General features: G+C 40.3%; 1 protein-coding gene across 1 annotated transcript in view; it reads left to right on the forward strand.

Moving 5' to 3' along the window:
* The window catches only part of CLNK (cytokine dependent hematopoietic cell linker), a 209,011-nt gene that overhangs the window by 163,841 nt on the left and 20,350 nt on the right, over window positions 1–24,820 (forward strand). The window contains exons 13-16 of the mRNA XM_086407495.1: window positions 6,838–6,856; window positions 9,043–9,124; window positions 13,236–13,276; window positions 21,119–21,252. Coding sequence (XP_086263621.1) covers window positions 6,838–6,856; window positions 9,043–9,124; window positions 13,236–13,276; window positions 21,119–21,252 — 276 coding nt within the window. The remainder of the gene's footprint in view (window positions 1–6,837; window positions 6,857–9,042; window positions 9,125–13,235; window positions 13,277–21,118; window positions 21,253–24,820) is intronic.

The raw sequence follows: 24,820 nt of genomic DNA on the forward strand, positions 1-24,820 counted from the left end.
GATGTTGACTTCTTTAAGCCCCAAAGAAGAAGGTCTTTAAGCCCGTGGTAGGCCCTCATTTCACCCCCACTGGCCTCCTAAGGGATTTGGTTCTTAATATTTGACCTATGCTTTTACATATAGAACTTGGAGGTTGATCCCCTTCTTTCGTTCTTTTGATGTCGAAAACTTGGCTTCCATGCACTGAGGCTGAATGGAACCTCAGAGACGGAGTTTTGGGTGAAGCAGAAAGGAATAGCTTTATTGCTTTGCCAGGCAAAGGCTGTCACAACGGGTTCCTGCCCCCGAAAGCTGTGTGTCCCAACAATAGAGGATATGGTGAGGAGTTCTTTATAGCAATAGTTCAAGGGTGAGGTTGCTGATAAGATTAGGGTGTGTGCAGGGCCTGCACTCTTCTAATCTGGCTCCAAGTGGTCTCCTGATGAGTTTCTACGGTTCCTGAGGTCATCAAACTGTGACCTCTCTCTGGAATGAAGAATTGTATCAGGTAGTTAACATTTTCATTTATTGGGGGTTTTAGTAGTACTTCAGAAGACCATCCCCAAGAAAAAGAAATGCAAAAAGGCAAAATGGTTGTCTGAGGAGGCCTTACAAGCAGCCATGAAAAGAAGAGAAGTGAAAGGCAAAGGAGAAAAGGAAAGATATACCCATTTGAATGCAGAGTTCCAGAGAATAGCAAGGAGAGATAAGAAAGCCTTCCGCAGTGATCATTGCAAAGAAAGAGAGGAAAATAATAGAATGGGAAAGACTAGACAGCTATTCAAGAAAATCAGAGATATCAAGAGAAATTTTCATGCAAAGATAGGCTCAATAAAGGACAGAAATGGACCTAACAGCAGCAGAAGATATTAAGAAGAGGTGGCAAGAATACACAGAAGAACTGTACAAAAAAGATCTTCACAACCCAGATAATCACAATGGTGTGATCCCTCAACTAGAACCAGACATCCTGGAATGCGAAGTCAAGTGGGCCTTAGGAAGCATCACTACAAACAAAGCTAGTGGAGGTGATGGAATTCCAGTTGAGCTATTTCAAATCCTAAAAGATGAGGCTGTGAAAGTGCTGCACTCAATATGCCAGCAAATTTGGAAAAGTCACCAGTGGCCACAGGACTGGAAAAGTTCAGTTTTCATTCCAGTCCCAAAGAAAGGCAATGCCAAAGAATGCTCAAACTACCGCACAATTGCACTCATCTCACACGCTAGTAAAGTAATGCTCAAAATTCTCCAAGCCAGTCTTCAACAGTATGTGAACCGTGAACTTTCAGATGTTCAAGATGGCTTTAGAAAAGGCAGAGGAACAAGAGATCAAATAGCCAACATCTGTTGGATCATCAAAAAAGAAAGAGAGTTCCAGAAAAACATCTATTTCTGCTTTATTGACTATGCCAAAGCCTTTGACTGTGGATCACAGCAAACTGTGGAAAATTCTTAAAGAGAAGGGAATACCAGACCACCAGACCTGCCTTCTGAGAAATCTGTATGCAGGTTAGGAAGCAACAGTTAGAACTGGACATAGAACAACAGACTGGTTCCAAATAGGAAGAGGAGTACATCAAGGCTGTATATTGTCACCCTGCTTATTTAACTTATATGCAGAGTACATCACGAGGAACGCTGGGCTGGAAGCACAAGCTGGAATCAAGATTGTCGGGAGAAATATCAATAATCTCAGATATGCAGATGACACCACACTTACAGAAGAAAGCGAAGAAGAACTAAAGAGCCTCTTGATGAAAGTGAAAGAGGAGAGTGAAAAAGTTAGCTTAAAACTCAACATTCAGAAAACTAAGATCATGGCATCTGGTCCCATCACTTCATGGCAAATAGATGGGAAATCAGTGGAAACAGGGACAGACTTTATTTTGGGAGCCCCAAAATCACTGCAGATGGTAACTGCAGCCATGAAGTTAAAAGATGCTTGCTCCTTGGAAGAAAAGTTATGACCATCGTAGACAGCTTATTAAAAAGCAGAGACATTACTTTGCCTACAAAGGTCCATCTAGTCAAAGCTATGGTTTTTCTAGTAGCCATGTATGGATGTGAGAGCTGAACTATAAAGAAAGCTGAGCACTGAAGAATTGATGCTTTTGAACTGTGGTGTTGAAGACTCTTGAGAGTTGCTTGGACTGCAAGGAGATCCAACCAGTCCATCATAAAGGAAATCATTTCTTTACTATGAAAGGACTGAATATCCATTGGAAGGACTGATGCTGAAGCTGAAACTCCAATACTTTGGCCACCTGATGCGAAGAACTGACTCATTTGAAAAGACCCAGATGCTGGGAAAGATTGAAGGTGGGAGGAGAAGGGGATGACAGAAGATGAGATGGTTGGATGGCATCACCGACTCAATAGGCATGAGTTTGGGTAAACTCCGGCAGTTGGTGATGGACAGGGACTCCTGGGGTGCTGCAGTCCATGGAGTTGCAAAGAGCAGGACAGGACTGAGAGGCTGAAATGATACTGATATAGAAGAGCTCAAAGATATTGTTATGCTTATCTCTTGAGGCAGAACCAGGACTCTGCCCCAGTACTGCACTACTGTTTCTTGGCTGTTCCTCCTTTGTCTCTGCATCCCCTCCCTTCCCTGATTAGCAACTATTTGAGTCTGCCATTTAGGACTCAGGGAAGGTCATGGAGTCCGGAGTCTGTTCCCTATAAAAAAGAGGAACAGGGTTCACAGAAAGGCTCTGTCCCCGGGAGCCCCACAGGTCCTGCTCAGTTTTATTCTCTCTCTGTTTCTTTCTCCTTTCTTCCTTCTTTCTTTCCTTCCTTTCTTCCTTTCTCTCTAGTATTATGAGAATGTTAGAATTGAGTCACATTTCTAGCTTGCCCCTCAAGCAAGATAGTTATGACCTCCAATCCATAAGACAAGAATGTCAAGGAGGCTAACACATGACTGCTGCATGAGGGGTTATATTCAAGACTCCACCCAGGTTATCCTCTTTTGCAAGTTGTTGGACTTTCCAAGTGCCACCAGGAAGGAGAAAGTAGGGGTGGTCCTCTGCAGCTGAAGGAATTTACACATCTGAAGGGACTTCACCCCTTTCTTCCTGCAGATCAGCTAATGTGTCCCAAGTAGGCTGTCACTCAAGATGACCATTATTCACTGCTCAGTATGAAAGGACAATAGGCCCACCAATCATGAACAAGAAGGAAATGGGAATGTCTGCCTTGGACAGCAGGGATCCTGCAGGACAGTTTGTTTTTCTCGCAACTTTCATTGGCATTCTGCTGGAAATTGATAACATCTAAAGAACAACAAGGGCTAGTGGAAGAACACACTTTTCTTCCTTATCTCTTGCCAAGACACTTCCTCATTGCTCTTGCCAAAACACTGCCTCATTGTTTGGACTGAGAGTCAAGGTCATTTCTCTATTCCAAAAACCCATCTCACAGGACACATGCCATGCTTGTGTGCATGTTAAATTCTTGTTTAAATTACATCTTGAGGACCAGAATTCATTCCGGCAGAAGCGATGTGCCACCTGCCACCACCTCCCTCCAAAAAAAAACAACTAAGAGAAAAAAAGAGGGCTTCCCTGACGGCTCAGACAGTAAAGAATCTGGCTGCATTGCAGGAGACCAGTGTTTCATCCCTTAGCCAGGAAGATCCCCTGGAGAAGGAAATGGAAACCCACTCCAGTATTCTTGCCTGGAGGATTCCATGGACAGAGGAGCCTGGCTGTTGCAAAGGTTGCAATGGACAGAGGAATCTATGGGGTTGCAAAGAGTCAGACATGACTGAATGACTAACACATACACATTAGAGAAAAAGAAGCCTCAGAAAAGTGGCAAGAATTGCCAGCTGGCAGAAAGATGGAGCCAGTGCTGAAGCCTGAAGTCTCAATCTACCTCCATGTCCATAGTTCTGCCCTAGGAAATACGCGACTCACCTGAAATGAAATAGTGAAAAAAAAGAAGAAAGAAACAGATGAAAGGATGGGATGAGAAGGTGGGAAATGAAAAAGAAGGCATTACAATTTAACTTGAATATGTTAATTTTCTAACAAAAAAAATCTAGATTTCACTCTACCTTTTTCTATTTATTTATTTTTTATTTTTATTTTTTTTACTTTTTGCAATCCTCTTTAATGTCTGGCTGAACAGAGACAGCTGGATTCTTTTTTTTTCTTAACTTTATTTAATATTGGAGTATAATTGACTATAGGGCTTCCCTTGTGGCTCAGCTGGTAAAGAATACACCTGCAATGCTGGAGACCTGAGTTCAAACCCTGGGTTGGGAAGATCTCCTGAAGAAGGCAAAGGCTACCCACTCCAGTATTCTGGCCTGGAGAATTCCATGGACTGTATAGTCCATGGGGTTGCAAAGAGTCAGCCATGACTGAGCAACTTTCACTTCATAGCTGACTTACAATATTGTGTTAGTTTCAGGTGTACAGCAAAGTGATTCAGTTATCCATACACATACATCTGTTCTTTTTCAGATCCTTTTCCCATATAGGTTATTACAGAATATTGAGTAGAGTTCACGGGGCTATACAATAGGTCCTTAATGATTATCTATCTCATATAGTCTAGTACTTCCCCACCACCACCTTTGCCATTTGGTCACCATAAGTTTGTTTTCTATGTCTGTGAGTGTGTTTCTGTTTTGTAAATAAGTTCATTTGTATCATTTTTTTTATATTCCACATATAAGTGATATTATTAATATATTATATTTGGACCTAGAGGTTATTATATTAAGTGAAGTCAGAGTAAAGCAAATCTCTCTCCACTTTTCTAATTGCATTTGATTTTAAATTCAGAGCCCTCAGGCAAAAAGTTGGCTGGGTTTCAATTAAATAAAAACAAGAGCGCTCTCAGACAGATGGCTTCTCAGCTGTATTTACAGCAAGGCTTTCCCTCTCCTTTGACAAGCCTGAGAACCTCAGCACAAAAGATTGTGCACTTTGAACTGCCTGGTTCAAAGTCTTGGAGAGGACTCAGTGTGGAGACTTTCAGAACACTCATGAGAATCGATTCATTCATTACCCTATTTATGTAGCCTATTGTTGTTGCTGTTCAGTGGCTCAGTCGTCCAGCTCTTTGTGACCCCATGGACTGCAGCACACCAGGCTTTCCTGTCCTTCACCATCTCCCGGAGCTTGCTCAAACTCATGTCCACTGAGCTGGTGATGGCATCCAACCATCTCATCCTCGGTCGTCCCCTTCTCCTTCTCTGCTGTCCACTTCTCCTCCTGCCTTCAGTCTATAGTTTTGCCTTGATTTGCTGTCCATAAGGAAATGTATGTCTTCTTTTCAGAATCCTAGGGGATGCCAAGTTCCTTAAGGTATAAAGGCTTGTCTGTTGGCCAGCCTTAGACAAGACATACAATGCCTCTCTGAGATATTTGTTGATACAGGTTTCTTGTCTATGAAGCCACTGTGAGTCAGGAGACCTGGGCTCCAGAGCCTGCTCAGTGACAAGATAATTCTGGGACTCTGGGCAAATGGCACCACCTCCTTGGACCTCATCTGCAATCTACTGGCTTTAACTTTTCACAGACCTCAGACCACTTTGAAAATTTGATGTAAAGTATGATAAACATTTCCCACCCCAGAGAAAAATGCATGTATTTACAGAAGAAAAAAAAATTGAGTTTTAATTTCAGAAGGTTCATGAAACCCACTAGGCCATTCAAGAACCTCTTCCATCCCCCAGGTTAAGAAGCTCTTGTCCAAATGATACTTGTAGACCTCAACTGCTGTAATGCATGAAATGGACTTTAGAGAATTATTTGCAGTTACGTAAATACTTCAACAAATACTGTACTTCTTGGAAGGCATTTTAATTCCTCAAGAGTGTAATAGGACTTCAGGATGCAATCCAAAAAAGCACATAGACTTTCATAATGAAGAACGATCAGGAATCCACTATTAAGGAATGAAAGAGAAAGAAAATGTTTGGAAAGAAAAATTGTTGCATTAAAAAGAATATTGTGAATATTTTCATGCTCATCTTTAAAAATAAAAATTCCAAAGCAGATATAAAAAAAATTAACTGAATGGCAACCCACTCCAGTACTCTTGCCTAGAAAATCCCATGGACAGAGGAGCATTGTAGGCTACAGTCCATGGGGTCGCAAAAAGTCAGATACAACTGACCAACTCTACTTCATCACTTAAACACAAACTCTATTAAAATTTTATCATCTCTCTTAAAATCCTGTTTTCTGTAATACAACCATACACACACACACACATACACACATATACACACACACACACACTGCTTTTAAATATATCATAAGCCTCATTTTTATCCTTAAGTTTTTATGTAACTTTGAGACATTGATAAAATATAATTTTATGCCATACTGTATATAAATAATTGCAATGAATTTCTAATTTTGCAATAGTGAATATAGCACCAAAATTTATTTAATATTTCCCACTTAGAGGGTTATATAAATTGTTTCCAGTGTTTTTATAAGTAATGACGTACTGGACATCTTTATACATGGAACTTGATCCAGATTTCAGGTTGTTGTCTTAGAAAAAGAAACTTATCAATGGAATTATTGGGATAAGAATTAGAATATTTCTAAGGCTCCTAATAGCTATGGTTAAATTGGTTTCAAAAATAGTCAAAGTAATTTATAGTCCCATTAGCAGACTGTATATTTGCCTATTACTTCAGAGTATAAAACAAAGAATATAAAATTTTTATTTTTTCCTAGTCTTTTGGAGGCATATTCACAGATTTTTAAAAATCTATGCTAACAGAAATGTTGCCCAAATTCTACTAACCAATACACACAGAGTATAATATAAAATTCTAGATCATTAAGAGTCACTCAATAATATTCTCTTTTTAATTCAATACAGGTCCTTGGAACAGAGAAAGGTGAACTGTTTATATTTGTTTTCTTATTCTAACACTATTAGGCTAAGTCCTATTTCCAGGTTAATAGCATTAGTCTTTTTTTAAAAAAAGGATTGCTTGTTTCAGGCCTTAGGCACGTGTGTGTGTGCATGATGACATGATCTAGATGGATTCAGGACCTCAGAGTCTATTCAAGAGTCCTGTGATCTAAACAGCATGATTTAAATTGGGCATGGGGTGGAGTTCTTTCTTCAGCTACAGGCTAGTGACAAGGAGGCACGCTGTCACCCCCTGACATTTTGGAAGGATATTGCTAGCCTGCTGCTCCACAGAAGCTCTGGGTGTCTCCATCCTTGATGTCAGTCACTCACACACATGTCAGCCCTCGTGCGTGCACATATACACATGTATTCACACTGCTGGTGTCACTATTGTGGAAGCATGGAATTCAGTACTCACTCGCTAGCTGGGAGGATGCTAATCTGGTGATACCTTCATGCCCACCTTTGAGATACTGTTCACCATTCATTTAGAATGATGAATTATGTCCAAAGCCGAAGGGCCTGAACTATGGCCCAATGAGTTAACACAGCCAGCCTGTGTCAAAAACAGTTTGACAAACCAACATTGGGTTAAGATTTCAGAGACTCACCACCAGCTGTTTTGTTTTGGACACCTTGCATTGCTTCTGTGAGTCCCAAGTCTTCTCATTTTATATTGAGGAAGTTACACTTGAGTGGGTCCTAACCAAGAGTTTCTGATGGAGGAGTAGGGGTCTGTTGGGAATGCTAAATAATTTTAAAACCTAAAGGAAACTGTGCCTGTTTCCTCAATAAAGCTCAGCATTCTAACTGAAACGTTCAGGAGCTGTTGCCTCAGGCTTCGGTGATTTATCAACGCGCAATGTGACATTGGCCAACTCACGGGGGTAGCTGTTGATGACCTGAAATGATTTTATGGGATGTGTGACTAGTGGACCAGTCACTGACTCCAATCACATTTTTAGTAATTATGGTCCTTCAATCAAAGGTGTCCAGTTTGTGATCAACCTTGGACACAGCACAGAGGAACAACCAAAATTAAGACATGTCAATGTTTATGCTTCCTTAACTTTATTACTTACAACTGCAACTAGAAGAGTGTTTTATGGGCTTTCCTATCATTGTTTTATTATATGACCTTGGTAATTCTGGATAGCTGGTTAAAATCCATCCAGGATTAAAAGGAAATAAAAAGTGATAATACCAATGAAGCAAAAGTCACTCAGTAATGTCTGACTCTTTGCAACCTCATGAACTATACAGTCCACAGAATTCTCCAGGCCAGAATACTGGAGTGGGTAGCCTTTCCCTTCTCCAGGGGATCTTCCCAACCCAGGGTTCAAACCCAGGTCTCTCGCATTGCAGGTGGATTCTTTACCAGCTGAGCCACAAGGAAAGCCCAAGAATACTGGAGTGGGTAACCCATCCCTTCTCCAGTGGATCTTCCTGACCCAAGAATCGAACCGGGGTCTCCTGCATTACAGGCAGATTCTTTATCAACTGAGCTATCAGGGAAGCCCAGTAATACAAATGACATATGTAATTACTAAATAAGTCTGGGTACTATGGTTGGCACAACTTTTCAAAACTTGAAGATCAAAGAGGAATAACTGAGAAAATGCATGTCTGGTGGGAACCAGGCAGGAACCACTGGTCTACACCAGAATCCTGGGAGCTCTCCTGACTTATCACAGGAGAGACAGGAGAATTCAGGTGTGCATGGGCAAGCATCCAGCATCCCCATAACCTACATTTCTCTAAATGGTTCTTAAGTTCAACATGTTTGCTTATGTTTCTATGTAAAATTTCATCTAAATGCAGAATTCAACTTCAACCCACTTCCACTTCAAGCCTGTCCAATACCAAATGCCTTCTAATGCAATATTCTATATTTGGTGGAAGTTTAAGAATGAGTTCTAGATTTAATATTTTTGACAATATTGACTATTCAACATTAAAGCAATTTTTATAGCCTCAAGGACAAGCTACTCCCCAGACCCAGGGTTTTGCAGAATATATGGGTTACAGTTTCCACTAACCACCAACTGCTCACTCTTAACAATAGAGATTACTTGGATGAAATTACAGCCATTTCAAAAGACCTCTAATGGCCCCTAATCATTTTGCTTTTACAACCTGACCAAATTCTGTGATGCCTTTACACAGTTCCTTATCACCAGATGAAGCCTGAAGCACCTCATCTGCCACAAAACCAAAGTCCTCAAGAGATTCCTCTTGCCGTTGCCAGGTAAGGAGCCAGGAATCCCTGGCTGGGTCCCAGCGTGGGGTCAGCCCTGTGTTGCCTGGGATAACGACTCACGGGGTCTCCTGAAAAAGACTCTCTGGCCTTCAATAATGAAGCCCAGTGACAAGGTCCCAAGGAAGCCAGTGAATCATAGTTGTTGTTGAAGTTAATAGGATTTAAACTGGCCATGGGGTAGAAGTCTTTTTTCAGCTACAGGTATTGTTCTTCTTGACTTTATAAGTGACTGATTGTGCGTTAGAGACAATATTTGAAGAAACGGGTATTCACTAGGCAGGATTAACTGGAATGGCAGCTAATCAACCTGGGAAGAAAAGTTGACATTTCTAACCAGTCTCAGCGGATGACTGCACAGAAGCTGACACTCACTTTGGAACAGCACTTTATAAATGAGCAGGGGTTGAAAATGCCATTATCTGAGTAAATACTTGCCTGATTAGGTTATTGTGACAACTGTCATCCCAACAGAAAAGTCGACGAGGCTAATAAGGCTGGTGATTCATTGGCTGAGGTCACATTAGTAGTAGCTTCCTTAACATCCCCAGTCTCTAAAATTAGTGCTACCAGGCCCTCCTGTCTGCAGTCTGGCCAGTGGCTCCAGCTCCGTCCAGGCCACTCTCCACTACTGCCAACAAAGGACATTTAAAGTGCTACTCCTCTTCCTACAACACTTCCCCACCACGCCTCACATTTCCCTCTCTCTGCCATCTCCCTATTTGGGAAACTTCTCTTTGTTCAGCAGACCCCAGCTCAAAGCCACCCTGAATCCAGGAAGTAGTTCTTCTCCATTCCCCAGAGGGAATACATGAGGCCCAGGGAGGCTGAGTCCCTTACTGCTGAAATCAAGTCCAGCTCCACTCTTCAGGAACCCATCACATCCACATGCAGAAGTGGAAGTGGATTGAAGTTGAATTTTACACTGATTCAAATCAGTGTAGATGCGATGGGTTACTGAAGAGTGGAGCTGGACTTGATTTCAGCAGTAAGGGACTCAGCCTCCCTGGGCCTCATGTATTCCCTCTGGGGAATGCGGAAGAACGAACAAACCATGTGGCCTTGGGCATCACCTCTCATCTTCCATGTGAAGTTGAGAGCAGGGCCAGACCTATTCAACATGCCCACGCGCCCACTACCCACCAGCTCCCAATGCCATTGCCAGGCCCTGTATGTCAGGGGCATGGTCTCCACCCTCCATTCCCTTCCCCGCCATCACTTTTGTGTGCTATTTCACACCTTTGGTGACTTTGTTCTCACTCTTTGGTGTGTGGGCATTAGTTCTACAGCTTCATTCTCTTATTAGACTATTTTCTGTTTAAGGCCCAATCTGACACAAAACCCTTGCCCATACAACACATAGATACCCTTTCTAATGTACTCGTCTAAAAGGAAACAAAAAAATCATCATATTATAGTCAAAAGATCATGAGATTTCAGTTGGACCCACATCTGCATTAGTTGTTGTTTAATGTGGCTTGGCTTCTTCTGTGTGTTTGTGTGAACAACATCTCCTGATTTGAGGGGCTTCCCTCATAGCTTGGTAAAGAATCTGCCTGCAATTTGGAGACTTGGGTTCAATTCCTGGGTAGGGAAGATCCCCTGGAGAAGGAAATGGCAACCCACTCAAGTATTCTTTGAATCCCATGGACAGAGGAGTCTGGCGGGCTACAGTCCATGGGGTTCCAAGAGTCGGACATGCTTGAGTGACTTTCATTCACTTACTCACTCCTGATTTTTCTTTCTCTCTTAACTGACTGCATCTTCTAAGTCTCCTTTTTCCCAAACTGACCTCTAAATATTGGTATTCCTCAGATCTTTCTGAGGACCTTTTTCCTCTTGGTAAGAGTATAGGCAGTTAATCCATCCTCATGGTGTCAAATGTCAACTCTATATTGATCATTACTAAATCTCTGTCTTCTGCCCAATCACCCTTTTTAGCCCCAGACCCACGTCCAGTTACCCAATGAGCAGTTTTCCTTGAATCAGTGACACATGTCTCAAACTCAATGTTGGAAACTGAACTCCTGATTTATACTTTCATTTCCAGACCCACTCTACCCTCTTACAACCTTTCTCACCTCAATAAATCATATACTCTCTTCCCCATCTTCACTCTTCCCATCCTGTTTATTAACAGCCCCCTAAATTCTCAAATCTCAACTCATAACACGTCTTGAATCTGTCCATTTCCCTAGCCCCCAGGACAACTTGAGAACCAAACCAATTTTGTCTAGATTAAGTGACACTCTTGTTCTGTGCTCACCTCTATGGTGCTGTTTACCCCATATTGTGATCGTGGTATAATTATGTCTTCCTTTCAAAAACTAAGCTGCTTCAGGGCAGAAGCCATGTCTTATTCCTTCGATATCTCCCAAAACATACAATGTACTTAGTAAGCACTCAATTGGTGTTTATAAAATGAAAGAATTATCATTTCTGTTTTAGTTCAAGTGTTTTTTTTTTATTTTTATAAACTTTGTACTTGAAACCTAGAATATCTTCAGAGGATTTTACTCTTTTTTCAACATTTTCTAAAAATCTTGAAAAATTAGGGCAGTGAAATTTTGCTATTGAAGATTTTTAAATTAATATAGTATATACAGTTGCTGAGTCCAGTCCAGCATTTTTGCAACCCCATGGACTGTAGCCCGCCAGGCTCTTCTGTTTATCAGATTTCCCAGGCAAGAATACTGGAGTGGGTTGCCATTTCCTTCTTCAGAGGATCTTCCCGACCCAGGGATCAAACCTGTGTCTCCTGCATCGGCAGGAAGATTCTTGACCACTGAGCCACCAGGGAAGCCAATAGTTCTATATATTTTTGATTGCACTGGATCTCTGTTGCTGTGTGTGGGCTTTGTCTAGTTGCCGTGAGCGGAGGCTACTCTTCGTTGTGCTGCATGGACTTCTCACTGCAGTGGCTTCTCTTGTTGTGGGGCGTGGGCTCTAGGCATGCAGGCTTCAGTAGTTGCGATGCCCAGGCTCCAGAGCACAGGCTCAATAGTTCCAGTGCACGGGCTTTAGTTGCTCTGAGGCATGTAGAATCTTCTTGGACCAGAGATGGAATCAGTGTCCCCAGCATTGACAGGCAGATTCTTATCCACTGCCTGGATAAGAATCGGGGAAGCCCTCTATGATTTTTTCCCTAGACATTTAACAAAATGTCTAGGGAAATATAACAAACTTAATGGTGAATCGAAGGCTTAGATAGCAAAAGAAGCCTGACTAGTGATGACAGCACAATGTGGCAGTTCAGTGATCCAATGGCATTTCTGTTTGCGAAGCAAGTCGTAAGACTCCAGGCTTCCATGGAAATAACAAAAACCATATATGTATTCAGTTGATTTCATTGCTGCTGGTAAAGGGATGAATTTCGCTGAATTAACCCAGAGCCTTTGTTCAATTGCATGATCGTAGCATAGAGCATGCTCCAAGTAACTAGATTTAACTTCAGCAACACCTAGAGTTTATAATGATGATGCTGACCACAATACAAAATGAATCAGAAGATTAGCTCTGTCACCCAAAGCTAAACATTAAGTGCTAAACTAAAGCTGTTGATAAACAGTCTTGGTAACATTGTTACTGTGTTTAGAAACGCATATTATTTCATTGTCTTTATTATATTTTTATAATCCTTTTTTTCTTTATGGATTTCCTTCCTTTACACACAGTTTTCTTACCTAGCTCACATTTTAAGAGAAAATGAAATAATTTCTATGCCTTTCTTCCTTGCTATGCACGACTCACCCTGAATTAGTAAGCAATTAATACTACAGAGTAGGAGCTGTAGTGTCTTCTCCAGTGACTGTATCTACGAGGCAAGTCTGAAGTCATGGCTTCCAAAAGTAAAGGATTACGATGCATGCTCATTGAAGTGACATGGAAAGAACACATGTGAGTCAGTCAATTTGTTCCACATCTAATGTCAGTCTGTCTTGAGAAAGGAAGGAACCAGCCTCCTACACCTTACAAAACAGATGATTCTTCTAACTCATCCAGTAAACTCTAAAGTGCTCTGTAAATATGACTTAGACCATGAGTACTGACCCAGCTAAAGTAGAAAGTACTAACATTCTTTCAATTGTAATATTTCCTTTAGCTCTTCATTCATGACACGCAACCCGACTGTGCAAAACCGAGGTAAGAACACTTTACTTAAGAATTATAAAATAAGCGGGTAAGTCATGACATTATTGATATTCCTGCACCATGAATTAGCTTTTGTGAAACTAAGAGTCCCTCAGCTGATGCATATAGGTGTTAATTCTCTGGTTTTCATTGATAGGTGGCGTTGTATTGTGTTAATATCACATAAATTTTATCCTCAATTAAATATGATAACTTAGGTGGTTTCTAGTTTCTTCCTCTTATGGACATTAGTTGTAAGCAATATTGTAGATGTCTTCCCTTGTATGTAATATGTACCTATTTTTCCAAGTACATAATAGGATAAGTTCTCTTTTTAAGAGGGAAATGGCTACGTCTTAGAATATTCCTCTCTTCAGTGACACTACATTCTGGTAGCTTAGTTGCTAAGTCATCTCCAACTCTTGCGATCCTATGGGCTATAGCCCACCAGGGATTTCTCAAGTAAGAACACTGGAGTGGCTTTCCACTTTCTTCTCCAGGGGATCTTCCTGACCCAGGGATCGAACGATATCTCCTGCATTGCAGGAGGATTCTTTACCACTGAACCATCAGGGAAGCCCAACCCTAGATGTGTTTTCCAAATTAGACATATCACTTTGTTTGAACAACAGCTTATGAGAGCCCATTGTTTCCTATCCTCTCCAACATTTGTTCCTTGACAAACTTTTAGTTTTTGTCATTCCACTGGTTGCAAAATATATTTATCTTAAAAAGAATCTGTGAAATAGAGAAAATAAAAACCAACCTCTATTACTAATTCCTTGAAAAGATAAAAATCAGAAGGATACCATGTCCATGGAGATGTCAAAAGTAGCCTATAAATATAGTGTTATATTACTCTTGGTGATGGGTTTGGGTATTGTTAGTATTATTTGGCCCAAACTAGATATGTCATGTTCTTTTGTCTTTCTTTCTTCACTCCCTATGCCATAGAGATTCTGTGTTCAGGCCTAATCTTTCAATCTTTCCCTGCTGAGCCACAGAATGGTGGCTGGACTCCATGGGATAGAGTGGAAAGACTGAGGGCTCTGCTGACCTTGATCCCACTTCTGCCTCTTTGAGCTTCACACTCCTCCATCCATAAAATTAAAATAATGATATTAACTCACAGGGTCCCACTTCTGCCTCTTTGAAAATTCAAATACTATTAACTAACAGGGTTAATACACACACACACACACACACGCACACACACATATGCACACACACACACACACACAGCCCTCTGCTTAGCACATTGTAGGCAACTGACACATTTTAATATCCTTCTTTCTTTTTTGCATTTCCTTTTCTTCTCCAGTGATTCTCTCCCTAACTGATCCAGTGAGACCAAGAGATTCCCCCATAGCCTCCATCATGTCCTTATTTCTCTTTGCCCTGCACCATCTGGACCTTACATGGGGAAACCAATATAGAAAACTCATATCCCCAGATGTACGCATCCCTAATAAGAGTTTCCCAAGAGAGGACTCCTTTTCTAAAGGAGGGTGGCCACATGGCTCAATTCCTAGAAATTGAATGACAGAAACAGCAGTCTTGGAGGCCAGATCTTGGTGTATGAAAATAAAGACCTGTAAGATCCAGGTGGAAGGTCCAGGGGCTGAATGGGCCAGGAAAGCCTTTACAGATGGGGGTTTTGAAACTGGAATTATCACAGAGATGGAGAAGCAGAATCATAGATTAAAGAGGAATCCAGAGTCTTGACTTGAAAGACAAAATCTTGAACACATAAAGAAATAAAGAGCAGCTGAAGAATGGAAAAGTGGTGTTAGTGAAGTGGAAAGCCTTCAAAGACATGAGTCCAGTCAAGCATCCTCTGACTGGGAGTGTATCATTCATACTGGGGTCATGTAGACTGTTCTCTACTCATCTGAGAAGAAACAGGTTTGCATAAAGAAACATCCTGGGATGGACAGGGAAATGTTTTTGTCTCCAATGCCTTCAAACACCATTAATTCCTCTTTTGGGCAACAAATATCCACCATGCACGTGGTTTATGCCCCAAATTGGGCTGGGCCTTAAGAATACAGAATAGAAACAGCCTCATCCTTTAACTGACCAGTGCTTGAACTTTTCCATCAATTTGTTCAGTGATTCTTTCTGGGGTAAAAATACACCCTTGGGTCACCAGTGCTTGGCAGAAATTAGGTGCACAGAAAACAATACACAATCCAGGCACGCGTAGAGCTCTGAGTCTAGTGGGCTCTCTAAAGTTTGCTAGTTTTAAGTTGGATGTCTCAGGTGAGGGAGACAGTGTTCCACATGTAGAAGACTGAAACCTACTTCTCCATCAAGGTAGGTATCATCATCCCAATATAACAAATGAGAAAAGACTTTGAAAATATACAGTTATACTTCTTTTTAAGGATGGTCCTTTATTTTATTTATTTAGTTTTAAGGAGTATAATTGGTTTACAACATTGTTACTTTCTGCTATACAACAATGTGGATCAGCTATATGTATACATACATCCCCTCCCTCCTGGGCTTCCCCTCCACCCCGCTATCCCACTCCTCTAGATCACCACAGAGCACCGAGCTGAGCTCCCTGTGCTGTACAGCAGCTTCCCATTGGCTATCTATTTGATACATGGTAGTGTATATATGTCAATTCTACCATATGCCCATTTACAGTTATTCTTGACTGTTCAGTTACTAGTTAATAAATAAGTTTTTCTCAATTTTCTGATAAATAAATTCAAGCTAAACTACTGGGAGCCTAAGTAGATGGATCTCCGGACAATAAAGAAAATTATCTTGATATATTGGAAGAGAAACCAGAAAGTTCGGGAAAAATATTCACTTTTGAGATGTTGGGTGATTTCTTTTCTTCATTTCAGTTTTTGTCCACTAATTTCTTCTATGTGCATTTTATAAAATTTTTTGTCTATATGACTCTTTTCTTAGAAATTTTTTGTTAAATTTTATATGGAGTAAAGTTAAAATAGAGACATTACTTTGTCAACAGATGTCCGTCTAGTCAAGGCTATGGTTTTTCCAGTAGTCATGTATGGATGTGAGAGTTGGACTATAGAAAAAGCTGAGTGCAGAAGAATTGATGCTTTTGAACTGTGGTGTTGGAGAAGACTCTTGAGAGTCCCTTGGACTGCAAGGAGATCCAACCAGTCCATCCTAAAGGACATCAGTCCTGGGTGTTCATTGAAAGGACTGATGTTTAAGCTGAAACTCCAATACTTTGGCCACCTGATGTGAAGAGCTGACTCATTTGAAAAGACCCTGATGTTGGGAAAGATTGAAGGCAGGAGAAGGGGATGACAGAGGATGACATGGTTAGATGGCATCACTGACTCAATGGACATGAGTTTGGTAAACTCCAGGAGTTGGTGATGGACAGGGAGGCCTGGCGTGCTGCGGTTCATGGGGTTGCAAAGAGTCGGACATGACTGAGCGACTGAACTGAACTGAAAGTTAAAATTTGCTAATAAATAGGTATGGAGAGCTGCTTAAAATAAAATGGTTTTATTATAAGTTTCAAGAAAAGCTCTAGAGCTGTTTCTTTATTAACACTGTAACATTAGTAGTAGCATTCACTGAGTGACTAGTATGAATCAGGCTCTGTGCTAAGAGATTTATATACATAAGCATTTTTAAATATTAGTAATTATTCATATCAATATGGTTCCACCAGTGTTGATATCAGTATGGTTCTATTGATATCAGCTTTTAAATATTAGTAATTATTGATATCAGTATGATAACTATGTTTTATCCATACCATTTTCATTAGACTATCCTAATTTTCTTGACCACCTACACATATTATCACCAATGTTCTTCCATTTACTGTGTCAATCTCTTTATTAAATATATATATATATATATATATTTACTTATTTATTTGGTTGCTAAAATCGTTGTGGTCTTAGCTGTGGCACACAGGATCTTCAGTCTTCTTGTGGCAGGCAGGATCTTTAGTAGGGGCATGGGAACTCTTGCAGGGGACACAGGAGACTTGGGTTTGATCCCTGGGTCAGGAAGATCCCCTAGAGAAGGAAATGGCAACCCACTCCAGTATTCTTGCCTGGGAAATCTCATAAACAGAGGAGCCTGGCAGGCTACAGTCCATGGGTCCTAGAGAGGAGAGTTGGACATGACTGAGCGCATGCACACACACACACACACACACACACACACACTGAACTCTTAGTTGCAGCACATAGTTTCCTGACCAGGGATCGAACCCTGGTCTCCTGTATTGGGACCAGAGTCTTAGCCACTGGACCATCAGAGGAGTCCTCAATCTGTTTATTAATGTGACTCTCCATTCTCCAGGTAGGAGAGTCCTATTTCCTGGGATTATAAAACTCAAATGCAGTGTTTTATGTAAAACTTTCCGAAGATTACCACCATTACTTTAGAACAAAGTCAACTAAATTCTTGTAGTGGAACTACATACTGGGAATTTCACTCATTTATTAAGCAAAGATCCATCCAGGACTTCTGGTGAAATTACATGGCAAAGCTGTTTTGTTTGTTTTGTTTAACTCATTCTCTGAATAGACAACAGATGCACAGAGCTGTTTCGGAATGCTCTTTTTCAAGTAGGATTCTTAAATATTCAAGCAAGGCCCTCAGAGTTGAAATACAATAAATCAGTTGCCACAATATCATGAAAAATTCATAATCACTGAACACATGTATGCTACACAAAATGATAGGAAATGCTGATAACAGTTATTTTCTTCCCTCAAGAACGTTCTCACTGTTTCGATCCATGTTGAAAAGATAGTTATGGCTATTTAAATAATACGTCTTCTTGTACTGCTGCATTAAAATTTAAAATACTATTGGTAAAGTCATTTTTTAAAATATTTCCATAGCTCTTTTAGCTCTCTCTTGGTTAGGATTTGCTTGGTTCTGCTTTCTTTCATTAATGATCTCTCTGTGTCATATTTCAGATACGTAATTAGCACAGAACTGGATTTTTTAAACCAATAAGCATCTGGTTTTTAAATGTAAAATTTAAACCATTGATATTTATTGTAATTACTAATTTTTTAATCAATTTTTATATTATGTTGTGCCTCCTACTTGCCCTTTTTATTGATTTTTGGGTTTTTTCCTGCCATATCTTGAATTCATCTCTTTTTTATTCCCTTTTCTCTTTCTAGAAAGTTATATATACATTCAAATTCTATTCTTGCTTACCTTCAGTATTTAGCTAAATAAACAAATAGCATGCTCGAATTTTAAAACTCTGAAGTTCATATCCTCTTTTCAACAATACAGAAAACATAAGGTGCTTTTGTTCTGATGGTGGATTCTGCAGTGCGTCTGAAAGTAGAGTTTTAGCCTTATAAAATAAAATTGGAAAAGACAGATGTCTTTATCATTATTCCTATTTGTAGTTGTAAGTTGGTGAGTGAAATTAACTTACCATGATCAATGTAATTTAAGCTTTAAGTGACCAAATGCTTTTCTACAACAAACATTTGACACATGTATTCCCTATATTCTCAGACTCCACATTAAAAGTCACAATCCTTGGAATCCTCAAAATGGACCTTTCAGTGTTTCAGGAGTACTCTGCTCTTCTTAGTAAACTTACAGACAAATCTGGCATTTTGATGACAAAAAAGAAACAGAATAAATACACATATAACTTAAAGGTTATGGTAACTGGCATATAAATGTTTGCTAATGTTTTATTTAGCACCTTGCCTTAAAAAACATAGTGTGTGAAAAGTATTCCATTCTTTCAAAGTTCTTATTAAGCTACTGACCAGAATTATAACTTTTATGTTCTCTAGACTGAATTAAGACTAAATAACTTATAATTCTGCCTTCACATTAATAACTCCTTTTCCATTTTATATGTTATCATTGTCCAGAATTTTATTATGATGCTGTTTTCATGCTCTCAATGATTTGTCATTTTTATACAGTTAATTCTTGCTTAAAATTACTAACATATTTATAAATATCTTTGTTAAGCATTCCTTCTAACAACTGACTTCTTCCTTGTGACCCTCAGTCAGTTCAGTTCAGTCGCTCAGTCATGTCCGACTCTTTGTGACCCCATGAATCGCAGCACACCAGGCCTCCCTGTCCATCACCAACTCCTGGGGCTTACTCAAACTCATGTCCATTGAGTCAGTGATGCCAGCCAACCATCTCATCCTCTGTCATCCCCTTCTCCTGCTTTCAATCTTTCCCAGCATCAGGGTCTTTTCAAATGAGTCAGCTCTTCACATCAGGTGGCCAAAGTATTGGAGTTTCTGCTTCAACATCAGTCCTTCCAATGAACACTCAGGATTGATTTCCTTTAGGATGGACTGGTTGGATCTCCTTGCTCTCCAAGGGACTCTCAAGAATTTTCTCCAACACCACAGTTCAAAAGCATCAATTCTTTGGCACTCAGCTTTCTTTATAGTTCAACTCTCACATCCATACATGAACACTGGAAAAACCATAGCCTTGACTAGACAGTCCTTTGTTGGCAAAGTAATGTCTCTGCTTTTTAATATGCTGTCTAGGTTGGTCATAACTTTTCTTCCAAGGAGCAAGCATCTTTTAATTTCATGGCTGCAGTCACAATTTGCAATGATTTTGGAGTCCCCCAAAATAAAGTCTGTCACTGTCTCCACTGTTTCCCCATCTATTTCCCATGAAGTGATGGAACCAGATGCCATGATCTTAGTTTTCTGAATGCTGAGTTTTAAGCCAACTTTTTCACTCTCCTCTTTCATTTTCATCAAGAGGCTCTTCAGTTCTTCTTCACTTTCGGCCATAAGTGTGGTGTCATCTGCATATCTGAGGTTATTAATATTGCCTTGTGACCTTAATTTCTTGAAATTCATTTCTATTAGGTTTACTGGAATGACACAGTGAAAATATGTTATTTTTATTGAATTAGAGAATACACCACATCAAAACTTGACAAAGTAGTAGTATCTTAAAGCTTAGGTGCCATGTGAAATCAAAATCCTTTCAATGAATTTTTTGTATTCTGTTACTATGAAATCCATTGGTCTATCTTCCCTTTTAAAGACTCTTACCCAGACATGATTTTGTAGCATCATATATTAGTCACTTGGAAAACAATGATTCACAAACGTGAGCAGATCTTTCTCACATTAACATATTTTATTATATAATATTTTTTTTAATCACATTTGTAAGTAATGCCTCCAATCTCATCAGAAAAGTCCAACTGTGGATATGCTATTAAGTCACTGTGGCAGATACAAGTTTTTCCAAACTCCAGTTTGCCCTTGAAAAGTCTAATTTTAAACTTGGCCACAAATACTGCCAGTTGTTTTCCATGAAGTGACAGGCTTACTTTGTTCATTTTTAGTAAAGCATCTGCCAAGTGCCCAAGTCTGAGTAACCATAATTTGTCTATTAGTCATTATTTCAGGTTATAAAAGATGATCCATTAAAACAAAAAGTTATTCTTTTGCATTTTAAAATAAATGGTGTTTTCTGAGTTGGAAACAAGCTTGGCTTGTTTAAGAAACTAAGCAAAGTTCATTACAGCCAGGACAGCATGGACAGTAGAGGATGGATGAAGAAATAAGAAGAGGAAGATTATACAGGACCTTATTGACAGAAGTTTAAATATTTGGATTTTCTTCCAGATCATCATGGAAGGATGTGTACCACGTGTATAGTAAAGTCAGAATTACATTTTTTGAAGGTGACTCCAGATGCCCTAGGGAGACAGGGACAAAATCTGAAACAAGAGAACAGTCCTGAGGAGACTGCTCTCAAGAGTGAGATGATGGTGGTAGAGACTAAGTTGCCATAAACACCGGAGGGAGTGATGGGTTCCATCATAGTCATATTTAAATGTGAATTTACTTTTCCCAGATCATAAAGAAAGCATGCCATCCTATGCTCCTCAGAGATGTCAGTCTCCAGCCGGCTCTGGCCCTCAGGAAAATCCACTACTTCATAAAATCACGAGCAGGAAGAAACCTTTCCTCAGAAGGTCTGATGGCAAGGTAAAACAGACACTTCCTATGGTACTTTTCTAGATGACCTTAGCACCTAAATAGGGGCTTCCCTCGTGGCTCAGCAGTAAAGAATCCACCTGCAATGCAGGAGATGCAGATTCAATCTCTGGGTTGGGAAGATCCCCTGGAGAATGGAATGGCAACCCTCTCCAGTATTCTTGCCTGGAGAATCCCATGGACAGAGGGTCCTGGTGGGCTACAGTCCATGGGATCACAAAGAGTCAGACACGACTGAACTAACTGACCATGCACACACAGCACCTAAAGAGAGCTTTCTTGAACAATGCCTAAAAAGGAGATCATTACGATTGGCGCTGAGATTTCCCCCTTCTGGCTATATATTATTGGAGGTTAATATTTTAAAAAATATTTCACTGTATAACATTGCATCTTTCCATTTCACTAAAATTTGCAATTTGTATATTTCCATATTCTAAAAGTGCTTTTTAAAAGTTAATCCAAAAAATAGAGATATTTAGAACTGTGTTGTATGTGTATTGCTTGTTCAGTAGTTTTACAATTGATGAAGATTTACATATTGCAATTGTTTCTCCAACAAAAGATTCACAAGTTGTATGCTCATTTCATTTGAACCATTCAGCAAGCATTTACTGAGCACTTACTCTATACCAGACAACGTGCTAGAAGTTATGGTCTCTGCCCCAGGGGAGATGTAAAAAGGGGCAGAGATGCAAACAGAGGTAATAGTAGATGGATTCTTGCTTGTCCTTCATCTATTTCCTGCTTTCTTTCTAAAATATTCTCCATTCCCACAACCAGTTCTTCTCAGGCCGTGCTGCACTTATACTCACATATATGGGGGAATAAAACTTTCTTTAGTTTCTACCCTCTTCCCTCCATCACGTTGCAACATTAATTTAAAGTCTTTCATGATATGGCACAGAAGGACATGTTCCTTCTGGGTCTCCATTCCATAGCCTTATAGGCTAAGAGTTCTGCTACAGAGCTTGCAAAAGATTTTAAGCAGGAGCAGAGCACATAGGATATCTCTAGTCAGTTCAGTTCAGTCGCTCAGTCATGTCCTACTATTTGTGACCTCATGGACTGCAGCACGCCAGGCTTCCCTGTCCATCACCAGCTCCCGGAGATTGCTCAGACTCATGTCCATCGAATCGGTGATGCCATCCACCCATCTCATCTCCTGTCGTCCCCTTCTCCTGGGGACCAATCTTCCTGGGGAAGATTGAAGATCTTTCCCAGCATCAAAGTCTTTTCTAAAGAGTCTGTTCTTCGCATCAGGTGGCCAAAGTATTGGAATTTCAGCTTCCACATCTGTCCTTCCAATGAATATTCAGGACTGATCTCCTTTAGGATGGACTGGTTTGATCTGCTTGCTGTCCAAGGGACTCTCAAGAGTCTTCTCCAACACTCCACTTAAAAGCATCAATTCTTCGGTGCTCAGCCTTCTTCACAGTCCAATTCTCACATCCACACGTGACTACTGGAACAATTGCTCATATTCCTGCAACGTTCCAAGTGCCATTGGTTGTCCTTATACTTAGTGTTAATTTTTACCTTAAGTCTAAAAGAAGTCTCATACTCTTAAGTTTGACTTTGCACATAGTTTGCACGTGGTATGAGCATAGAAATGTTTGTGCATGGCTCTTCTATTGCCCCGTCTTACATACCTGGCTTCCTTTTCATCATCTTCATAAGCACTGGAATCCCAGAGTCCTACCTAGGTATCTATCCAAAAATCACACCCCTCCAAGAACCTGGATTCTTCAGGCATGGGAAAGGCTTGCACTAAACCAGGACTTTCCTGATTTCAACTATCTGAATGCATGTTTATGATCTGTGGCCTATCTGTATATTATCTATAATAATGTTATACTTAGTAATATCTTTTAACTTTTTTTTTCATTTTACATCACTGCTCTATTAAACCAGTATTACATACATACATAGAAAGTAATCTTAAAACTAACCATGGCATTCTACTTCTAGGTATACACCCAAAGAAATGAAAGCAGGGACTTGAACAAACTTTTGTACACTCATGTTGACAGCAGCATTATTTATAATAGCTGTGAAGTATAAAGAGCCCAAATGTTTATTAACAAATAAATGGATAAATGAAATATAGTAACATTATTCAGTTGTAAAAAGGAATGAAATCCTGATGTGTTACAAAATAGATGAACCTTAAAAACATAACACTAAGTGAAATAAGCCAGACACAAAAAGACCAGTATAGAGTCTACTTATAGAATAAGTAAATTCATAGAGCCAGAAAGCAGAATGGTGGTTACCAGCGGAGTTATTGTTGAACGTGTAGAGTGTTTCAGTTTGGTATGATGAAAATGTTTTGGAGCGGAATAGTGTGATGGCTGCAAAGCCATATGAATGTGCTCAAAGTCATTGTACACTTGAAAGTGGTTACATGGTAAATCATATGTTGTGTATAGGGGCTTCCCAGGTGGCACAGTGGTAAAGAATCTACTTCCCAGTGCAGGAGATGCAAGGGATTTGGGTTCCATCCCTGAGACGGGAAGATCTCCTGAAGTAGGAAGCGACAACTCACTCCAGTATTCTTGCCCATGAGATCCCATGGACTGTAGCCCACCAGGCTCCTCTGTCCAGGAGTCACAAAGAGTCAGAAGCAACTGAGCACACACACATGGTTTTATCACAGCTTTAAAAAAAATTCATTTTAGCTCAAACAAAACAAGGCTATTATATTATAGTCGGATGCCACCACTCACTAATGGACCTCAGCATAAGGAGAGATTAGGGATGCCAGAACAAGAGATTTCCCTCATGGTCCAGGGTTTAAGACTCTGCACTTCCAGTACAGGGGGCACAGGTTTGAGCTCTGGTCAGTGAACTAGGGTCCCACATGCTGTGCAGCATGGCCAAAAAATAAATGAACAGACACATGAAAAATAAATAAATACAATCTATCCATTTAAAAAATCTAGATATTTTAAAAAATAAAAGAAATGTCATAGTGATATTAAGCACCAAAATGAAGCACCCCTGTCGGATTATTCAGAGGGCTGGAAAGAAAAGTGAAAGGGGCCCATCTCTCCCTCCAGGTCATTCAGAATTGCCTCACACTGTTTGAACGGCACCTAAACACGCCAGCTCACACTCCGATCACACCTGGAGAACTACAGAGTTATGAAATCTCTCATAGCCATTCCCTTCTCCAGGGGATCTTCCCAACCCAGGAATCAAACCCAGGTCTCCCACATTGCAGGATTCTTTACTAACTGAGCCACCAGGGAAGCCCAAGAACACTGGAGTGGGTAGCCTATCCTTCTCCAGGGGTCTTCCCAACCCAGGAATTGAACTGGGGTTTCCTGCATTGCAGGCAGATTCTTTACCAACTGAGCTACTAGGGAAGAAGTAGCTCCAGCTTCGACTAACAAAATCAGAGTCGAAGCAGCACAGCGTGACTGAGCCCTGCCAGGCTCCCAGGCTGGCAGAGAAGCTCCCCAGAAGCAGCAGACCTTTCTCAGCACAGAGAGCTCCCTCTCCCACAGGGAAGTGGGGTTCTGGGCTGCCCTTTGTTCTGGAACCTGGTACCTGA

This window comes from Bos grunniens, chromosome 6 (assembly GCF_055505025.1).
Source record: "Bos grunniens cultivar Pamir isolate PY7600 chromosome 6, Bosgru_T2T1.0, whole genome shotgun sequence".
In the NCBI taxonomy this organism is placed as follows: Eukaryota; Metazoa; Chordata; class Mammalia; order Artiodactyla; family Bovidae; genus Bos; species Bos grunniens.